Source organism: Diabrotica virgifera, chromosome 3, assembly GCF_917563875.1.
Source record: "Diabrotica virgifera virgifera chromosome 3, PGI_DIABVI_V3a".
NCBI classification, from domain to species: Eukaryota; Metazoa; Arthropoda; class Insecta; order Coleoptera; family Chrysomelidae; genus Diabrotica; species Diabrotica virgifera.
The window spans coordinates 146,203,072-146,222,776 of NC_065445.1; the positions used below are offsets into that span (position 1 = coordinate 146,203,072).

Genomic DNA, 19,705 nt, shown 5'->3' on the forward strand with positions numbered 1-19,705 from the left:
CTGCAAAATATCAAATTTTTATTCTCTACCATTTACAAGATAATAGAAAATAACAAAGTTATATCTGTAATTTGGAATATATTCAATAATTAAAATACTAACTGTTTTTTTGAAAAATTCTCAGACCCGTCGATTAGTATATCAAATTGTCCTTTTTGACATATAATAATAATGTATACAGGGTGTCCCAATTTAGAGATATGACGTCATCGTTGATTTTCTTAAATGGCAACACTGTCATTTTGATAGCTATTTTGATAGGGTGTGTAAAGTTATACACAACTGCAAAATTTCAAATTTGTATTCTCTACCATTTAGATGATAATAAAAAATAACAAAGTTATGAAAAAGAAGTAATCAACTAATAATTGAATTTAATTATTTCAATAAATTAAGCAAAAACTCATAATGTTGCCCTCAATTATTGTCAAATTGTCAATGGGCAACGTTATGAGCATTTTCTTAATTGAAATAAATAAATTCAATTATTATTTGATTACTTTTTGTTCTTCATAACTTTGTTATTTTTTATTATCTTGTAAATGGTAGGGAATAAAAATTTGAAATTTTTCAGATGTGTATAACTTTACACACGCTATCAAAATAGCTATCAAAATGATAGTGTTGCCATTTAAGAAAATCAACGATGACGTCATATCTCTAAATTGGGACACCCTGTATACATTATTATTATATGTCAAAAATGACAATTTGATATACTAATCGACGGGTCTGAGCATTTTTCAAAAAAACAGTTAGTATTTTAATTATTGAATATATTCCAAATTACAGATATAACTTTGTTATTTTCTCTTATCTTGTAAATGGTAGAGAATAAAAATTTGATATTTTGCAGTTATGTATAACTTTACAAACCCTATCAAATTAGCTATCAAAATGACAGTGTTGCCATTTAAGAAAATCGACGATGACGTCATATCTCTAAATTGGGACATCCTGTATACATTTTTATTGAATGCCAAAATGGACAATTTGAAATACTAATCGACGGGTCTGAGCATTTTCCAAAAAAACAATTAGTATTTGAGATATTGAATTTATTCCACTTTACAGACTCTCTCTGTATAATAAAGAATGGCGGTACAGAGCCCAATTTGAAAAATATATTAATATGTGGAAATTACTCTATAATTAAATACAATATTAAAAAAACGAGCCTGTACCGCCATTAAGAAGAACAAAAAATACACTTTCTTCAAATAAACTTTTTTATCCGATGCCTAGATTTTGTGTCATTTTGGAGTACTAAAATGTTTTATTTCATCCCAGATAGCACAAGTACGTTTTATGGACATCCAATGGACGTACATCTGTGTACATTGGAACGTCCAATGGACGTCCCGCTAAGGTACAATGGACATCCGATGGACGTCCAACGAATGTCCAGAGTTCACAAAATTGGACGTCCATAGAACGTCCGCTACAAACGTATACAGTGTACGTTGTTGAAGCTTTCAGTGTACATCTTATGTACATTCAATGTACATCTGATGTACATTCAATGTACGTCTTATGGACATTTTTGTAGGGCACTTTTCAGAAAGCAATCTAGTGTCCATAATTTTTTGAATACATACATAGCAAAAAGCCTTTAGGTATAGGAAATAGTTCCTATAATACTAAACTTATACTTTAAAATATTACACAAAATACCTTTTTTATTTCTCTTTATTATAACTTTTTTATGTATACTTTATTATAGGAACTTCATTAATGCACGACTGCACTTGCACGATAAACAGCAAACACAAAGATATCACAGGATGTATTATATTGTATGTATTAACTTAATAAAGACAAAATTCAGATAATGGCGCCCTATGAAGCATGCACATTAAAAGAGGTTTATTTATGTTCTGTTCATCTGTTCTGAGTGTTCTGTTTCCTTCCAAACATTATTTCTTAGAACTTAGAGTCAGTACGGTTGTATATTGCAAGCGGGTTTGCTATTCTGTGAATTATCATAAATAAATCCTCCTTCAGTATTCCACAACAATTAACAGCGATAATCCCCTAAAAGTACCTGCCTAATACTACCTTTTACGACCGATGGCGTGAAGAGCGACAACGTTGTCAAGAAGATTCTCATTTAGTTTGGCGGGAAATTTAACAGTTACAAAATGCACATTTAAGATTTAAATTGGTAGTGTCTAATTATTGTAAGTTCTATAATTACCGATGCGCGATGTAGCTTTGTTATTCTGAAAAAGTTTACCATCGTTTTATCATCATCTAATATATAGGTTTAATTAAAATAATTTTAGTGGTTCAGTGTTTTAATTCGATGATGAAAAAATATGTGACTACATTTATTAGAAGCTTCTTGTATTCGACTAATAATATTGCTCTGATTAAAACAAGAAGCTATACAGGGTGAGTCATGAGGAACTGTACATACTCCTACCTCGTATAGAGGCTCCTATGAAGAATAACAAATGACCATTAAAAAGTGTCTGCTTCCATTGTTTAATAATATACAGGGCGAGTTTCGCATTTTGACAGAAATTTGTATTCGTCATAATTTTTGAACGGTCAGATCGATGTATCTCTTATTTTGGTAAATCGTTACACTATTACCACCCAATCAACTGATTTATTCAAACTAGAAAAAAATCAGGTCCGGCTTTAAAAAATTAGCTCGTTTGGGTCTTAGAAAAAATTTCACCCTGTACAAGCTTTTTGAAAACTCTAATATGAATTTTACAAATTAGACAAATAGGCAATTAAAATGGCATATTTATTTTTTCCCCACACGATTACTTAATTTTTTATAAAAGAATCAAATTTGACTATGAATTAAAAGTTTGGTAAAGTGAACCACAGATTTAAAAAAATTAACTTTTATTACAAAAATTAATTTTTTTAAACAAATATTTAATTTATGTTACCACCCAATCAACTGATTGATTCAAACTAGAAAAAAATCAGGTCCGGCTTTAAAGAATTAGTTCATTTGGGTCTTAGAAAAAATTTCACCCTGTATACGCTTTTTGAAAACTCTAATATGAATTTTACAAATTAGACAAGTAGGCAATTAAAATGGCATATTTATTTTTTTCCCCACACGATTACTTAATTTTTTATAAAAAAAAAATAAATTTGACTATGAATAATTAAAAGTTTGGTATAAAGTGAACCATAGATTTAAAAAAAATAGCTAACTTTTATTACAAAAATTAATTTTTTTTGAACAAATATTTAATTTATGTTACCACCCAATTAACTGATTTATTCAAACTAGAAAAAAATTAGGCCCGGATTTAAAAAATTAGTTCGTTTTGGTCTTAGAAAAAATTTTAACTTGTATACGCTTTTTGAAAACTCTAATATGAATTTTACAAATTAGACAAATAGGCAATTAAAGTGACATTTATTTTTCCCCACACGATTACTTAATTTTTTTATTAAAAAATCAAATTTGTCAAAATCGGAAGTTTAATCTAAAAATGAAAAAAAAAATGAAATCACGGTTTAACTCGCTACAACTCTGTTTCATTTTAATATTTTTTTCTGAAATTTTTACAGCAAATATCTCTGATCATTGTGAAGACTATGAAAATTGTTGTAGACTTTCAGTCTTCTTCTCGTAAAACTTTTAATTTTAAGAAAAACGTTTAATTTTGTTTTATTTTTATGGTAAAATTGCGATTTTGACAAATTTGATTTTTTAATAAAAAATTAAGTGATCGTGTGGGGAAAAAATAAATATGCCATTTTAATTGCCTATTTGTCTAATTTGTAAAATACATATTAGAGTTTTCAAAAAGCATATACAGGGTGAAATTTTTTCTAAGACCCAAACAAACTAATTTTTTTAAAGCCGGACCTGATTTTTTTCTAGTTTGAATAAATCAGTTGTTTGGATGGTAACATAAATTAAATATTTGTTTAAAAAAAATTAATTTTTGTAATAAAAGTTAATTTTTTTAAATTAATGGTTCACTTTACCAAACTTTTAATTCATAGTCAAATTTGATTTTTTTATAAAAAAAAATAAGTCATCGTGTGGGGAAAAAATAAATATGCCGTTTTAATTGTCTATTTGTCTAATTTGTAAAATTCATATTAGAGTTTTCAAAAAGCGTATACAGGGTGAAATTTTTTCTAAGACTCAAACGAACTAATTTTTTAAAGCCGGACCTGATTTTTTTCTAGTTTGAATAAATCAGTTTATTGGGTGGTAATAGTGTAACGATTGACCAAAATAAGAGACACATCGATCTGACCGTTCAAGAATTATGACGAATACAAATTTCTGTCAAAATGCGAAACTCGCCCTGTATATTATTAAACAATGGGAGCAGACACTTTTTAATGGTCATTTGTTATTCCCCATAGGTGCCTCTATACGAGGTAGGAGTATGTACAGTTCCCCATGACTCACCCTGTATATAATTACTGATAATAATAGTCGCGTTTTGTGTAAAATCTCCATGGACCACAAATGGATGTCCAATGTACGTTGAAATCAAACGTCCAATGGACGTCGCGTAATGGACGTACATAGTACGTCCAGTTTTGGTCCATGGACGTTTGGACTTTAAATGTACGTTATATGGACGTCCAACGGACGTTGTGTGCTATATGGGATTAGTAGTTCCAAAGTGACACAAAATCTAGGCATCGGATAAAAAAGTTTATTTGAAGAAAGTGTATTTTTTTGTTCTTCTTAATGGCGGTACAGGCTCGTTTTTTTAATATTGTATTTAATTACAGAGTAATTTCCACATATTAATATATTTTTCAAATTGGGCTCTGTACCGCCATTCTTTATTATATTACGAATACGTTGCCAAATATCTCGAAAAATATTCAAAATTACAGCCGCAATCTTGGAACGCGTTTTCGCTACCTGTTGATCGCTACTGTTTCCTCTTAAACAATATTGTAGTCTGATTAAAATATGGAAATATATTTCTAAACCTTATGACTTTATATACTTATTTTTTTAAGTTATAATTCTTTGATTCACTTACATTTCCTTCTTTCAAAATGGAAATAAAATCGATAAAATCATCGTGATTATGTGAATTTGTGAATCTAATTATATTAGGTTAAGTTAAAGCTGAAACACAAAAATCAGGTGTGTTCCGAATCCAAACTTACTTTTAAGCTTATCTACCGGATAACTAACTAACTGGAACATAAATTGACGTGAAAAGATGGGTGTACATTTTATCTGGCAAATAAAAAAATATTTATCCTCCAAATAGCTAACTGCCAGATAAGAGCATATTTATTCGGAGGTGAAAAGACCGGGCCTTAATGTTATATTTTCATGTTTGTACATGATCTTTGAGGGTTTTTTACAGATGTCGACAATTAGTTCACCGTTTCAATTTCATTACGTAGGTATGTCTGCAGATATTTTATTGTTTTCTATTTTTCCCATTTCAATTGATGTACAGTCGGAAAATGAAAGAATACCCATGAACAAACATATAAAACACGCTGTATTTTCCTGTCACCGTGTCAGGAAGAAGATTGCCCAGCGCAAGTACATGTAATAATAATTATTACATGTACTTGCGCTGGCTAATTTTTTGTGTGACACGGTGACAGAAAAATACAGCGTGTTTTATATGTTCGTTCATGGGTATTCTTTCATTTTTCCTACTGTACCTAGCTATCTGAACTAATTTTGAGAATGTGTGTGTTTCTCTGTCTTGCAGAATTTTTATTCGAATTTCGCTGTTATGCAATCCTCTAATGAACTGTAACGATAAAAATCCATCTATTGTGGACTTACAACAATTCTGGCATTTGAATTCACAGTTAGAAGCAAGTTTCTTGAGTTCTGCAGCGTATATGTTGCAATAGTTTCATTTTGTCGTTGTACATGTGTAACAAATTTATGTTGTTGAGCCCACAAACTAGGTTTAGGATCAATAAAGTCATCAAAATCCGATCATTCTCCGACCGATATTTCTGTCCCCTGAATATCAAAGGCAGGGCCCCCGTAAGAACTACTGGCGCCTGTGTGCAAAAAATGATTTTGGCGCCCCTTAAGGCATTTTGATAATTTTTTTTATTTATTTTTTTTTTTGAAGGTAGGTAGGTAGGTGCAAATAAAGCAAAATAGGAACAAATAACACCATAGCAAATCTTAATTAAATAAAGTTTAAGGGGCTTTATTGAATCAATTCTGCTGGACCATCTTGTCACACATAGAGATAGAGGGTTTAGACTTAACCCGAGAACATTTTTGCTCACCTCACAACATCCCACCTTTTTGTGGATGGCGACCCCAGAGTAACGCGATTTTCAAATTTTGTCCATTAAGGTACGTTTTTATTGCAGCGGCTGGCTCGTTAATCGCTGAAAGATCGTCGCTGAATCTGAGCATTGATTGCAGTATACTGCTTGTGTGATTTGTTGGCGGTGCGTCTTTCGGAGTTTTGTATTTGAGAAATGTTTGTGAAGTGAAGCTTGTTTTTATAAGTATGTATCATTTTATAATTTCCTAATAAATGGTTGTTTATCACAATTTTGAAGTATCCTTCTTCTTGTCTTCTTTTAAATATTGCATGTTTTTCTAATCTTGTTTTTTTCCTGTTTAACCTGTTTTTTCTTCTTCATCCTCTATTTCCTCTGCTCGCATGTATTTTAACAATAATTGTTTTCTTTGAATAATAATATTAGTATTGTCCTTCTGTCGTCTGTCCGTCCGTCCGTAAACATAACTCCTCATTATACCAGGTAGAATGAAAATGAGGTGTCCAATGAAAGCTTATGATCCAAGGATACTACTACAGGTGAGAAAATTTGACCTAAGACTTCCGCTTTTAGAAATGCAACCGCAAGTACTATTTTAAAGTCAATAGTACAAGCGATGTAATATTCGACGCGCTATAGCAAGATGCGAACAAATATATACCTACTTTTGGTTTCATGACTGTCTGCCCGTCTGTTCGTCGTCCGTGAAAATAACTCCTCCGTCATTCCACTAGGTAGAATGACAGATGAGATGTCGAACGAAAGGTTATGATTCAAGGATGGTACTAAAGGTGAGAAACTTGACCTAGGACTTCCGGTTTTAGAAAGGCGACCGGGAGTACTGTTTTAAATGTATACTTCCGGTTTTCTGACTATCTGTCCGTCTGTGAAAATAACTCCTTCGCCATGGCACTAGGTATAATGGCAAATGAGGTGTCGAATGAAAGCTTATAACCCAACGATGGTAATAAAAGTGGGAAATTTCACCTAGGACTTCCGATTTTAGCAATTCGACCGAAAGTACTGTTTTAAAGTCGTCGGAATAGTACAAGTTATATATTATTCGACGCGGCTCAGCAATACGAGAACAAATATATATTTCCGGTTTCATGACTGTCTGTTTGTCTGGCCGTCAACGAAATACGCCACTATAACCGCCCAGTGTCTACGATTTTGTCTGCTCTCATACTCTCAGAGCAGTCACCAAAAATCGACACTTGCTGCCCCTGGTTACAAAGGTTATAGACGCTTCAGTCAAAACGGCTCCTACAATCCACACAACCACACGCACAATCAGATACACCGCATTCACTGTTCAGCTACAGAGTTGCCAGATGTGATTTTATAAATCTCCCACTTAGAAACTGAAATTCCCTCTAATTGAAGCCCAAATCTCCCAAATTTAAAATTTTGGCACATTTTAATGAAGTAGTAGTCATATGTAAAGAAGAGTAAACCAAAATTATACTACTTATTAACAGAGGCCCTGGAAATAATTCATAGGTCCTATCGTCTTCGATTATATGAGAGTATAATATACAGTTCTATGTACATTCGCAAATTTAATTCCCCTAGACGGTTTCAAATTACCAAAAAATTGTGGGAAAATACCCCAATCTGGCAACCCTGTTCAGCGACGATCTTTCAGCGATTAAACGAGCCAGCCGCGCCAATAAAAACGTACCTTTAGACGGGACTTACCATAATCCTTATAACAAATCCACAGGGTACCAGGCGGTGCCGTGGTCGAAAAATTGTTTAAACAATTTTTTTAAACAAATTCAGAAAAGAAAATTTTTCGTTTTGAACAATTTTTTTTAGATAACTATGGTCATTCTGAGTAAAAATGGTTCCTTGTCATTTTTCTCTTGTTGTCGAGTTATACGCGATTTAAGATTTGAAAAATGCGAAAAAATGGCCATATACCTAACTCGACAACAATCAATTTTAGAGAAAAATCACTAGAGACCTTTTTTGCTCAGAATAACCCAAATTATCTAAAAAAAATTGTTCGAAGTGAAAAAATTATTTTTGTGAATTTGTTTTAAAAAGTTATTTAAACAATTTTTCGACCAAGGTACCGCCTGGAACCCTGTGGATTTGTTATAAAGACCTCTTTTTGAGTAAGTTTTTGCAAAAAAAAACCATCGAAATAATTTCGCTAACGGGGGCAACGATAGAGCTGGGGCTATAGCGCTAATTGTTAATAATTAAAAACAACGGCTTTGTAATAAAATCATGACAAAAATTTCTTCAGGATCTTGAAGGAGGGGTTTTAAACTTTGACTTCGTCACTTTTTGACTCTCATATTAATAATTTTTAATCGAGTTATTAAGCCTTAAAAATGGCCATTTTCGCATTTTTAAAGTTTAAATCGCGTTTAACTCGACAACAATCAATTTTAGTGAAAAATGACAAGAGACATTTTTTACTCAGAATGACCCAAGCTGTCAAAAAAAATTTGTTCGAATGAAAAAAATTATTTTTGTGAATTTGTTTTAATAAGTTTTCAACCAAGGCACCGCTTGGCTCTCTGAATTTGTTCTAAGGACCTCATTTTGAGTAATGTGCAAAAAAATCGAATCGAAATAATTTCGCTAACGGGGACGACGATACAGGCCGGTCTAATTAGTTATTTGATGCGTATGCGATTATCAAATATTGTCGATTCATCATTTGAGTGTCACACAATCGTTGGGTTATCGATGAGATAGAATTACCGCCCACACACTACTACTTACATGTTTAGAATTTTTCCACGAAATCAGGGCTTAGTTAGGTATTTCTTATCTACAGTTTTGTCTACAGAATGGTTGTTTGTTATTTTTATAGCAGGATTTTTTATTTTAGATCTATAGAAAGACTAATAATGTCATCCAAACAAAGTAAAACTGATCTATTTAATTTCTCAACTTTTATTTTAAAATTAATTTTTGACTTTTTTTTGTAAATATTTTTGCAATTTTTGATCCTCAATTTTTGCGCCCCTAACGGATGGCGCCCGTGTGCATTTCACACTTTGCACTTATGGTAGCGGGGGCCCTGATCAAAGGAGCCGACAGGCTTTCTCTTCTTGTTGGGTGCTGTATTCTTTTCTTTGGTAGAACCTAAATCCAAATTTTCATGCAATTCGGAGTTGACCCTGAAAATTACACTCCAAAGCAGTCATTTACTTTACTGGGCTATAATTAAGTAGACACCCTTAAAATAAAGTTGGTCTCTTTTTTTGGTAAATAAAATCTTGAATCTTGACACTGCATCTTAAAATATTAGGAACTTTTAAGCATAAAATAAAATTAATATAGACAATACGGTTCCCTATATTTTTTAATAATTCAATGAATTTGTAAGATTTAATTTTATTAATTAATTAATGTGGTTATTTATTCTGTGATTAACCGATCTTGTCGTCAGGAAGCGCGGAAGGTAGGCTCCCTCGTGGGCTCCCTCTATGTTAATATATACCTCTATGGTTAATCCTATGAACTTTTTTGAAAATGACAGCTGTGTTCGTTACTTGTCAGATTCATTAACTAAACATATGTTTTATCTTTGCTTATTGCATGAACATGACTTATAGCCTCACTCTCTCAAAATCACAAGTTTTGATATGAACAGATCCTTTCTACCACATCTGTAAATGTTTGAAATTAATCAAGTTTGTTTTGATCAAAATCATACGTTTGGCGTTTGGTTTTTGTCCAATTTATTTTAGTTTGTTGGTTTGATTTTATAAAAAGGTATGTCAATTTTGATATTTGCATTCTGAAAAATAAATTGCAGAATAGTTACATTCATATTACCTTTTAAATTATTCCCAAATCCCGGTATTGATAATCTCTTTAATACATGTGCTAAATATTTAGATCATTAATTGCATGGTATCTTTTAGTATGTTGTACAAGTTAATTAAACGCACTAAAATATCATAAATGCAGTGATTGCTAATGTTAAATTTTGGAGTTGGGAAACAATTTAGAGCTGGCTATAGGTTACCTTGCTTTCCTCCTTTATTAGTTTAGTTTTGTTTTCAGGATGTTTAGCACACAATTAGGAAATTTTCCAGTAAGTATTACTTGTTAATGAACCTTTTTATATTTGAAAAGTATGGTAATAATAGTTGTATGCAAGTCAATTCCATCAAAAGTTACACATTTTATGTTTAGTTTAAGAAATATCAGCTATAATATGTTTATCTTTTTATTTGCTTGTATTTTTTATTTTAAGGGCCCTATTCACATGCGTATTTGTACGGCGGACAGATCCGTTGTTAGCTATATACAGGCAGATGTGTCTCCAGACAAATTCGTTGGTGCTACACATTCACGGACAAATCTCTCAGTTGTACTTGTTCCTGCGTTGTGTGTTTATCTGTTTTCCACTGTGCTATGAATAATAAAAGACAACTAGCAATAATTGGAGTATATATGGTTTTATTTGATGATAGAAAAAAGAAAAGACTATGGCCAAACGATGGTTATAAGAAAGAAGAAAGTACTCACATATGAATTTAATTAGAGAACTCGAAACAAGCGAACCCGAAGATTTACTCAATTTTCCGCGAATGGATAATGAAGCATTTGAAACATTATTAGGATATGTTGGTCCTAGAATCGAAAGAAATAACACACACGTGAGAGAATCAGTAAGTAGCAGAGAGCGATTAATCGCCACGCTACGATACTTAACAACTGGACGAAGTGGTGAAGATTTAAAATTCAGTTGTGCAATCTCCCCACAGCTTCTTGGACAAATAATACCTGAAACTTGTTGGGAAATATTTATGGCATAAATACTGTCCATAGATGACCCAGTTCTCTTACTCTTCCTCATTTCTCTTAACTCACGTCGAAATCCAGCACGCAAGGAATCTATTTTCTTTCTTACATACTTTATATCTGCATCTGGACAAATTTCTTGTCATTTTTCCAGTAATTCTTCATATGCGTTGTTTCGCAGTTGCCTGTTAGAATATTCTTTACTTTTTACATTTCACAAGCATGGCTTCAACTTATATAACGAAATAAAATTTTCCCAAAATACTTTATTATCCGAAAATGTCATTTTAATGTAATATAAATACATGCCTACTACCGTGGTTAGAATGAGAATTGACACAAATTTAACTCATCCGGCGAACAAATCCTTGAAATGTTCACACACATGCATATATGTCTGGCTCACTGTCTGTGGTCATCGTCTTGAACCACAGACGGCGAGCAAGACACATACAGCGTACGCCCAGATACACACATGAAGATCTTTCCAGAGTATCTGTCTGCCGGACAAATACGCATGTGAATAGGGCCCTTTAACTTCTTTCAATATCAACCTTTAGTTACTAATCCTGTCGCCAGGGGGGGTACAACGGCCTCCTTAATTCAGATGGACTTACCCAAGTTTTTTTTATGTATTTTGACCCTAGAACACAAATTTTTTGGGTAACAGTTGATCCGGATGTCGATAAGATTGTTATAAACAAAAAACTTGAGGAATCACATTACAGCGCTTTTTCGCAAAACAAAACATTTTTTTGTATTTTTTGGGTCATTCTAAGCAAAAAATGTTTTTACAAGATTTTTCGTAGGATGCATAGTTTTCGACATAAACACGGTTGAACTTTCAAAAAATCGAAAAAATGCTATTTTTCAAACCAAATAACTTTTGATTCAAAAATAAAATAGCAATTCTGCTTACTGCATTTGAAAGTTCAAGTTAGGTTCTATCGATTTTGATTATTTGCATTGCTAAAAATGATTTTTTTTTATTGTTAAACAAAGCTATAAACACATAGTGTTTCCTGTGCCCAATGCATGCGTTTTAATGTATGTGATCTATGTAGAAATTGTCTGTATGCGCACCTACTCGTTCGATTTCAAATGAGAAATGTAATGAAAACATCATTCAAGCACTGTGTTTATAGCTTTGTTTAACAAAAAAAAAATTAATTTTTAGCAATGAAAATAATCAAAACCGATAGAATTTGACTTGAACTTTCAAATGTGGTAAGCAGAATTGCTATTTTATTTTTCAATCAAAAGTTATTCGGGTTCAAAAATTGCAATTTTTCAATTTTTTGAAAGTTCAACTGCGTTTATGTCGAAAACTATGCATCCTACGAAAAACTTGTAGAAACATTTTTTGCTTAGAATGACCCAAAAAATACAAAAACAAATGTTTTGTTTTGCGAAAAAGCGCTGTTATGTGATTCCTCAAGTTCTTTGTTTATAACAATCTTATCGACATCCAGATGAACTGTTACCCAAAAAATTCGTGTTCTACGGGTCAAAACACATAAAAAGAACTTGGGTAAGTCCATCTGAATTAAGGAGGGCGTTGTACTTCCACTGCGACAGGACTATACAGACGTGTTTGTGCTATATACATTTGAGCCGCCCAGAGGAAAAGTGGTATAACTGCATATGACTTAACGTTTGGTAAATGAAAGACTTTGAATATGAATGAACTAAAAAATCTCAGTCATAGTTACTGAACCATTTGTGACAATCTTGACAAGATTTTGTTGAAATTTATATGGGATGCTGAATTGCAATGATTAAATTTCGTTGTTCTTTTGTAATTAGAAGAATACCATTTCACCAACAAATGTTTGTGAGTTATACCCAACGAATTGTCAATACTGATGGAATGGCCCTGTCCCATTCAAACAGTGAAGAGAGATTGCGGCCAACAAACAACAGAGAGGCCCTATAGAGACAGAGAATTTGTCAGGGAAATTTCTACAACTACCACACCATTATCAATTTTTTTGTTTACGAAATATGGCGATTATCTTCCCTCCTTCCCTGACTATGCTGTCTCATCCTGGCCGCATTAAATTCGCTTCATGCCCATTCCACCAGTATTGACAGTTCGTTGGTTATACCACTTTTCCGGTGAGCGGCTCATTTAATTTTTGACATTCTTCAATTGAATTACTGAAATGACAATTTATCCCCTTGCAGACTACTCTTATTAATTCACCTCAATAATTTGTAATGCTTTAATAATGTGTAATGCTTTGTAGAATTGTTTCACGCTTTGTAGAATTGTTTCATGCTTTGTAGATATGTGTGTGTAATAGTATTAATCATGAAAATCTCTCTGTAATACTGCCAGTGCAGCATATAAATCATAGCAGAGTAAGCTGTTATTCAAGGAAAGTAAAAGTATGTAAAAATGAAAACCCAAAAAATCCAAATGGAAATCATAGGCAAATTGAATGGATATCTATAATGGATATATGGAAACAAACTGTTCTGTGTCAGCAGATATCATTTCAGTGCCAAATGAAAAACATTTTGAAATCAGTTACAAAAGATTTGACAATATGACTGCAATACTGATATGACATAATTCTTAATAAATTTTCCCAATTCAAAGAAAACATGTTTATTCGCAGAATCATAACAATGGCAAATTTAGCCTTTTATGAGTTGATGAATTTAAAACAATATTTATTTTAAATCAGCTTTAAAATAAATATGGTTCTTGGTACTCAAAAAGTTCTTGATTGTTGAAAGTATTCGATTCTGCCCATGACTAATGGTTACTAACACTGGACCTCCATGGAATCTTCCTGTGACAGGTGTAAGAAAAGTTCTTGTAAAAATTGCAGTAAGATTTCCTCACAGGAGATAAAAGGTCCTCTTGAAAAACCAGGACAATCTTGATCTGGTATAGAAGAGATCTGATGTAATATATGAGTTGTCTTAGGAATTAAAGGATATGACTCAGGAAGTACAGACTATACATAACTAATAGTAAACATGTATAAAAACAAGGAGTTGGATGATCTTATTGAAGTAAGCCAAAAGAGTTATTTATTACTGCCTAGGAGTGATGTGAGGTGCTCCAGCATTATCTTTTATGTCTGCCGGAGTTATGGACGAAACTTCAGGAAAAACAATTTCAGACCACTGCCTATCATCTCAAATATGATGTGCAATTATACATTTAATTTGTCATCATTTTTTCATTGCCTTCTTTATGTATGAATAGAAAACAAAAAAGTTGTGACTGGCTAATTGACACCCAAGTCTCTGCCATAAAAAAACATTTCATCATATCATCAGTTATTATACACTGTGTTTAAACCAGGAGGAGTAAACTCAAAAGTCAGATTCACACCTAATAATGTTCTATTCTAGAACATTTCTAATGTGCTAGAAAAATAACCAGATTCTTCTTCTTTTTTGGTTGATCATGTCGGACTTTGATGGTAATCCAGAAATGTTATATTATACTACCTAATACTTCACTAAATAGTTCTAAAAACAACTTTTTTACTCCTCCTGGTTTAGGAACGGGGTATAGTATCAAGCTTTTTGAGCAACTTGTGATAGAATTATAATACAGTAAAACCTGCGTTAACTGAAACCTTTTTAACCAAAACATTGTGTAACTGAAACGGCTGACAGTTTCAATAATTTTGTCAATAAAAAGTAAATTTTTATCGCAAAATGAAACAATTCGATGTTACTTTGGCAATATAGTCAACATTGCTTTCATACAATTAAAGAACGCAATTAAATATACAACATATGTTTTTTATTAGGTACTGTAGTTATTTTTAACCCTAGGATTCATATCATGGGTATTTTCGACCAGAACATTTTTTCATATTAAATTTTTATTCATTTATATGATTTTGGATATAATTAGTTATGGCTTAATGTATCCCTTCATTAGTTATACCTGCAAAATATCGTCAAAGTAAAACACAAAAGCAAATAGATTTCTTTTAAAAAAATTTATGTACATATTAAAGAAAACATTACGAAATCAACTCATAGTATTTTTTAATGCCAACTTTGACCAAAAATACTATGTAATTTGATACAAGGAGAATACAAAAACAGTTTTATTTTTAACCAAAATTCAAAATTATTTCAGTTAACGGAGATTTTACTGTATTAAGAAATTTTTAAAACTTTATTTGTTCCATATACAAAATAGTAATCAAAGCTTTTTTAATAGTTTGCTAATACTAGGAACAGCCAAGAGACAACTTCCAACAGTTTGAATAATCATATAATGGATGCCAACAATGGAGCTGGAGATAGTAATGATGGTTCCATAGATAAAACCAAACTAATTATTAATTACATACCACAATATGCCACTGAAGGTGAACTAACTCAAATATTTTCAACCGTTGGAAAACTGGAAGATGTAAAAATTATGAGAGACTTTAAGACTGGTTACAGTTTTGGATTTGGTTTTGTTAAATATTCCACTGAAGAAGAAGCAGCCAAAGCAATTGCAGTTCTAAATGGATATAATTTGATGTAATATATATTTCTTTTATCATTTATTTATCATATTATAAATTTCTGTGTAATACACTGACCGGCAAAAAAAGTGCCCACCCTATAAATTTCCGAATAATAAAAATTCATTTTGGAAGTTTTATGCACTGATTCATATTGTGTCTCAATTTAAATATTTACTGCGATCATGTATGCTTGATTTTGACAGTGTGTGACTTAGTTTTAATGTTTATGTTGTTTTTCTAGTCGCTGTTTATTTTCTAAGTTGAAAACATTTAATTAAACAGTAATTTAGCTTTTCAAACGTGGATTTCGACTAATAGGTCTGGATCCCTTGTATGAAAAAAAAAGTTGATTAATAGCAAGCTGAAAATTTGTTAATAGCTTAAGGGTGTCTAGTCGGACAAACTTTGATGTATGAGAACACTGGAATAGGGAAAGTTTTAATTGTGGAACAGGTTAAAAATTTGGAACTTCAGACCACGAAAACGTCCCATGTATTTTGTCGGACAGAACTTCCAATTGATTTGTTATCCTTTCATTAAACTCTCATGCAAAAATTAGACTGCTATTTGCCACCTCTCATAATTCCTGTCATTTGACATGTTCTACATGTTCCACTCATTAAAATGCCCAGTTGGTGATAAAAGGCAGTCTGATTTTTGCAGGACAGTTTAATGAAAGGGTATGGGACGTTTTTGTATTCTGACGTTCCAAATTTTTAACCTGTTCCACAATTAAAACTTCCCCTGTTCCAGTGTTCCCATACATCAAAGTTTGTCCGACTAGACACCCTTAAGCTATTAAAAAATTTTCAGCTTGCTATTAATCAACTTTTTTTTCATACGCGGGATCCAGACCTATAAATATGTGTGAATAATTAAGATATGGTGTTGTTTACAGTAGATTTTGCTAGAATTACTGCATTGCTACAAGACGGAAGAAGTCTTTATGTATCTGAAACTTTAGGTATTCCGAGAGCTAGTATTACTATTACTGATAAATCGCGATTCTGTTTGAAGTCTGGCGTTAACTGAGAGAGGGTTTGGAGATGGAGAAATGAAAGATATACCCAAGCTTGTATGTCCCAGAGAAGAAAGTTTGGCGGTGGAGGTGTCATGGTTTGTGCTGGAATCTCATTGGCAGCTCGAACTGAACTTATTTTTATCAATGGCCCCCTGAATACTTACCAGTATATAGGGGATGTTTTGGCAGAAGCAATAGTTCCATTTGGTCTATTTATTGGGGACAATTTCGTCTTTATGCATGGTAATGCAAGGCCACATACTGCAAGAATCGTGAAAAATTACTTGGAGGAAGTAGGAATTAATACTTTAGAATGGCCAGCCTGCAGCTCTGATCTGAATATCATCAAACATCTTTGGGATGAACTTCATCGTAGGGTTAAAAGTCAACCAGGCCAGCCGGAAAGTCTTGCAGAACTTCAAACACGTGAAGAATATGAACGTATTCCTCAAGTTTTTATTCAAAATTTGTCCTTTTTCCTTCCAAATCGTATGCAAACGGTTATTGATGTTTTAGGGCATAATACCCGATATTAGACAATTTTGTTCAAGTTCACTCATAAATTTTATTACACTATTTTCTTTTGTAGCATTCTAATTATATAAATGCTAAGGAATCAAGCAGTAATGACCATTTTTTTGTTTTAAAAGTGAAAGATGTTGAGTATACAATATGAAACAGTGCACAGAACTTCCAATTCGGGGCCGCAGATTCATTTTGGATTTTAAATTACTGCGTTTGAAATAATTCGTGTGTTTTGAAGTATATTTCTTCCAGCCCTCTTAGTACTTAAGGCCATGGGTACATAATTCGCAAATATTTTACGGCTATCCCTACTTTTTCTGTCTTTAGACAGCAAATTACACTGGTATGGATTTTACACAGTAAAATTCACACTGGTATGGATATGTAAACATTACTAGAATGTCATTCTACTTGAAAATATCATTAACTTAAAGAGATGGCTTTTGAATGTTCTTGGAGAACTGTTGTTTGTATACTTGCAAATTATTAATTCAGTTAATAAATGTGATAATTTTTTCACTAACTATGTATTCAGTGATTGTAATAATATATATGTACCTACAACAAAAACTAATACTCAATCGAAAAAAAAAGAGGAAAAGTGTGAAAGTGATTTTTTTAATAATATATTGTTACTATGGAACACTTACAATTTTGAACATCTTTAACAACAAAATACTTGGATCACAGAATATATTATCCTGATGTATTCTCTGCTTGGATCTTCCACAAATAATACACAATAAATAACTTTTTATTAAGTTCACGTCTTAAATCAATTATAGTAGGAAAAATGAAAGAATTCCCATGAACGAACATATAAAACACGCTGTATTTTCCTGTCACCGTGTCACAAAAAATTGGCCAGCGCAAGTACATGTAATAATTATTATTACATGTACTTGCGCTGGGCAATTTTCTTTGTGACACGGTGACAGGAAAGTACATCTTGTTTTATATGTTCGTTCATGGGTATTCTTTAATTTTTCCGACTGTATTTATCAAATACACTATATATCAATATTATTTAATCAACAACTCAAAATGTTCCCGATCCCATGTCAAAAATTTAAAATTGTCACTGATTGTCACTGTCTAACTGACAATATGCTGACAATATTCTATTCGACTAAGTGCGTTGTAAGACAAAGATAGATTTGGAAAATATTACCACCGACATTGTGTTCATTTTTTTCGAATCCTGAAAAAACCAATAAATATTTTTGAAAAATTTAAACGCTGAATGAAAGACTAAATTATTACCGAGGGCCGAAAGTCTCTTAGAATAAATAAAAAGTTTATTTTGAATGAGATATCTGAAATTAAAAATCACACTAAATTTTCTCTTAGTTTGTCACCTCTGTAACTTATTAAAATAAACATTATAGAAGTTCCCAGGGACTTTTTGCCCTCGCTAATAACGTAATCTTTAATTCTGCGTTTAAATTTTTCAAAAATACCTATTAATTTTCTCAGGATTCGAAAAAGACGAATCCCCATTTGAGTAGCATTGCAGCCGAAAATACAACATTGCAAAACCTCTATATAAATTTTAAAGAACCGCTTGGATTGACATGAAATTTGGCATACACATTGCTAATAAGTCAAAGAAGAAAAGTGATATTGTGCCGATGTGTGCTTTTGCCCTGGGATGAGTTTCATCCCTTCTCGGGGGTGAAAGAATATACAGTGTGTCCACGAATGGGGTGCCCAAGAGGAAAAACTTTTTTATTTTCAATTTTAGCGAAAAATGTCATTCTTGATAAAAAGTTTTGCTTGTTCTATTCTAAATCTAAAACCCCATAAAACGAAATAAAATTTAAGTTTTTCAAATACTGTTTAATTTTGTAGCCAATTTTATGTAAATCCCTATAAATTTTTGCACTAAGTTCGAAATCGCAAGAATTATCTAGTGTTGCCAAGCCACAATGTAGCTTAGTAACTGTCAACTCCGATAAATAATTTGCGAATTGCCATTTTTTCGACAATGTTAAGCGTTCACTAAAGAATTTATCTTGTGATAAATTTCATTATTAAAATTATTGGATTAATAATTATTTAATTATTAAATAATTTTATGTTTCAAGAAGAACGACAAAGTCTACGAGGTGTGACAATTAAGTAATGAGACTGATTCCATGAAAATCATATATTTCGAAATTATTCTACAACTCTGCCATCCCCTTCAAAGTAGTCCCCTTGGGCAGCTATACAACGATTCCAGCGCGTTTTCCACGCTTCGTAACATTTCTGGAACGCTTCGAATGGGATGTCCTCGAGTACCCTCGTCACGGCCGCTTGGATGTCCGTAATCGACTCAAAATGGGTTCCTTTGACCACAGATTTTGTTCTAGGGAACAGAAAAAAGTCACAAGGTGACATATCGGACGAATAAGGCGGCTGTTGCAACACGGCGATCCCTTTAGAGGCCAAATACTGGGACACACTGAGGGTGGTGTGGCACGGCGCGTTGTCGTGATGGAGGATCCAGTTGTGAGCAATGTCTGGGCGCACCCTGTTGACTCGTTTTCGCAATCTTTCGAGTACTTGGCGATAGTAAACTTAATTAACGGCTATTAAACGCCGATCTTTATGGATTAGGGCCTGCACACGGTTGCGCATTTGCATCAGTCCGCACCTCGAT

General features: G+C 32.5%; 1 protein-coding gene across 3 annotated transcripts in view; it reads left to right on the forward strand.

Annotated features, from left to right (window-relative positions):
• Positions 1–19,705, forward strand: part of LOC114339637 (sex-lethal homolog) — a 148,570-nt gene that overhangs the window by 103,704 nt on the left and 25,161 nt on the right. The window contains exons 1-3 of one of the 3 annotated variants that reach the window (XM_028290290.2): positions 9,810–9,978; positions 10,273–10,303; positions 15,218–15,528. In XM_028290290.2, the coding sequence (XP_028146091.1) occupies positions 10,274–10,303; positions 15,218–15,528 (341 nt within the window). In that variant the 5' untranslated portion in view covers positions 9,810–9,978; position 10,273. Of the gene's footprint in view, positions 1–9,809; positions 9,979–10,272; positions 10,304–15,217; positions 15,529–19,705 lie in introns of those variants that run through there. The other 2 variants (XM_050646928.1, XM_028290291.2) reach the window with 2 other exon arrangements.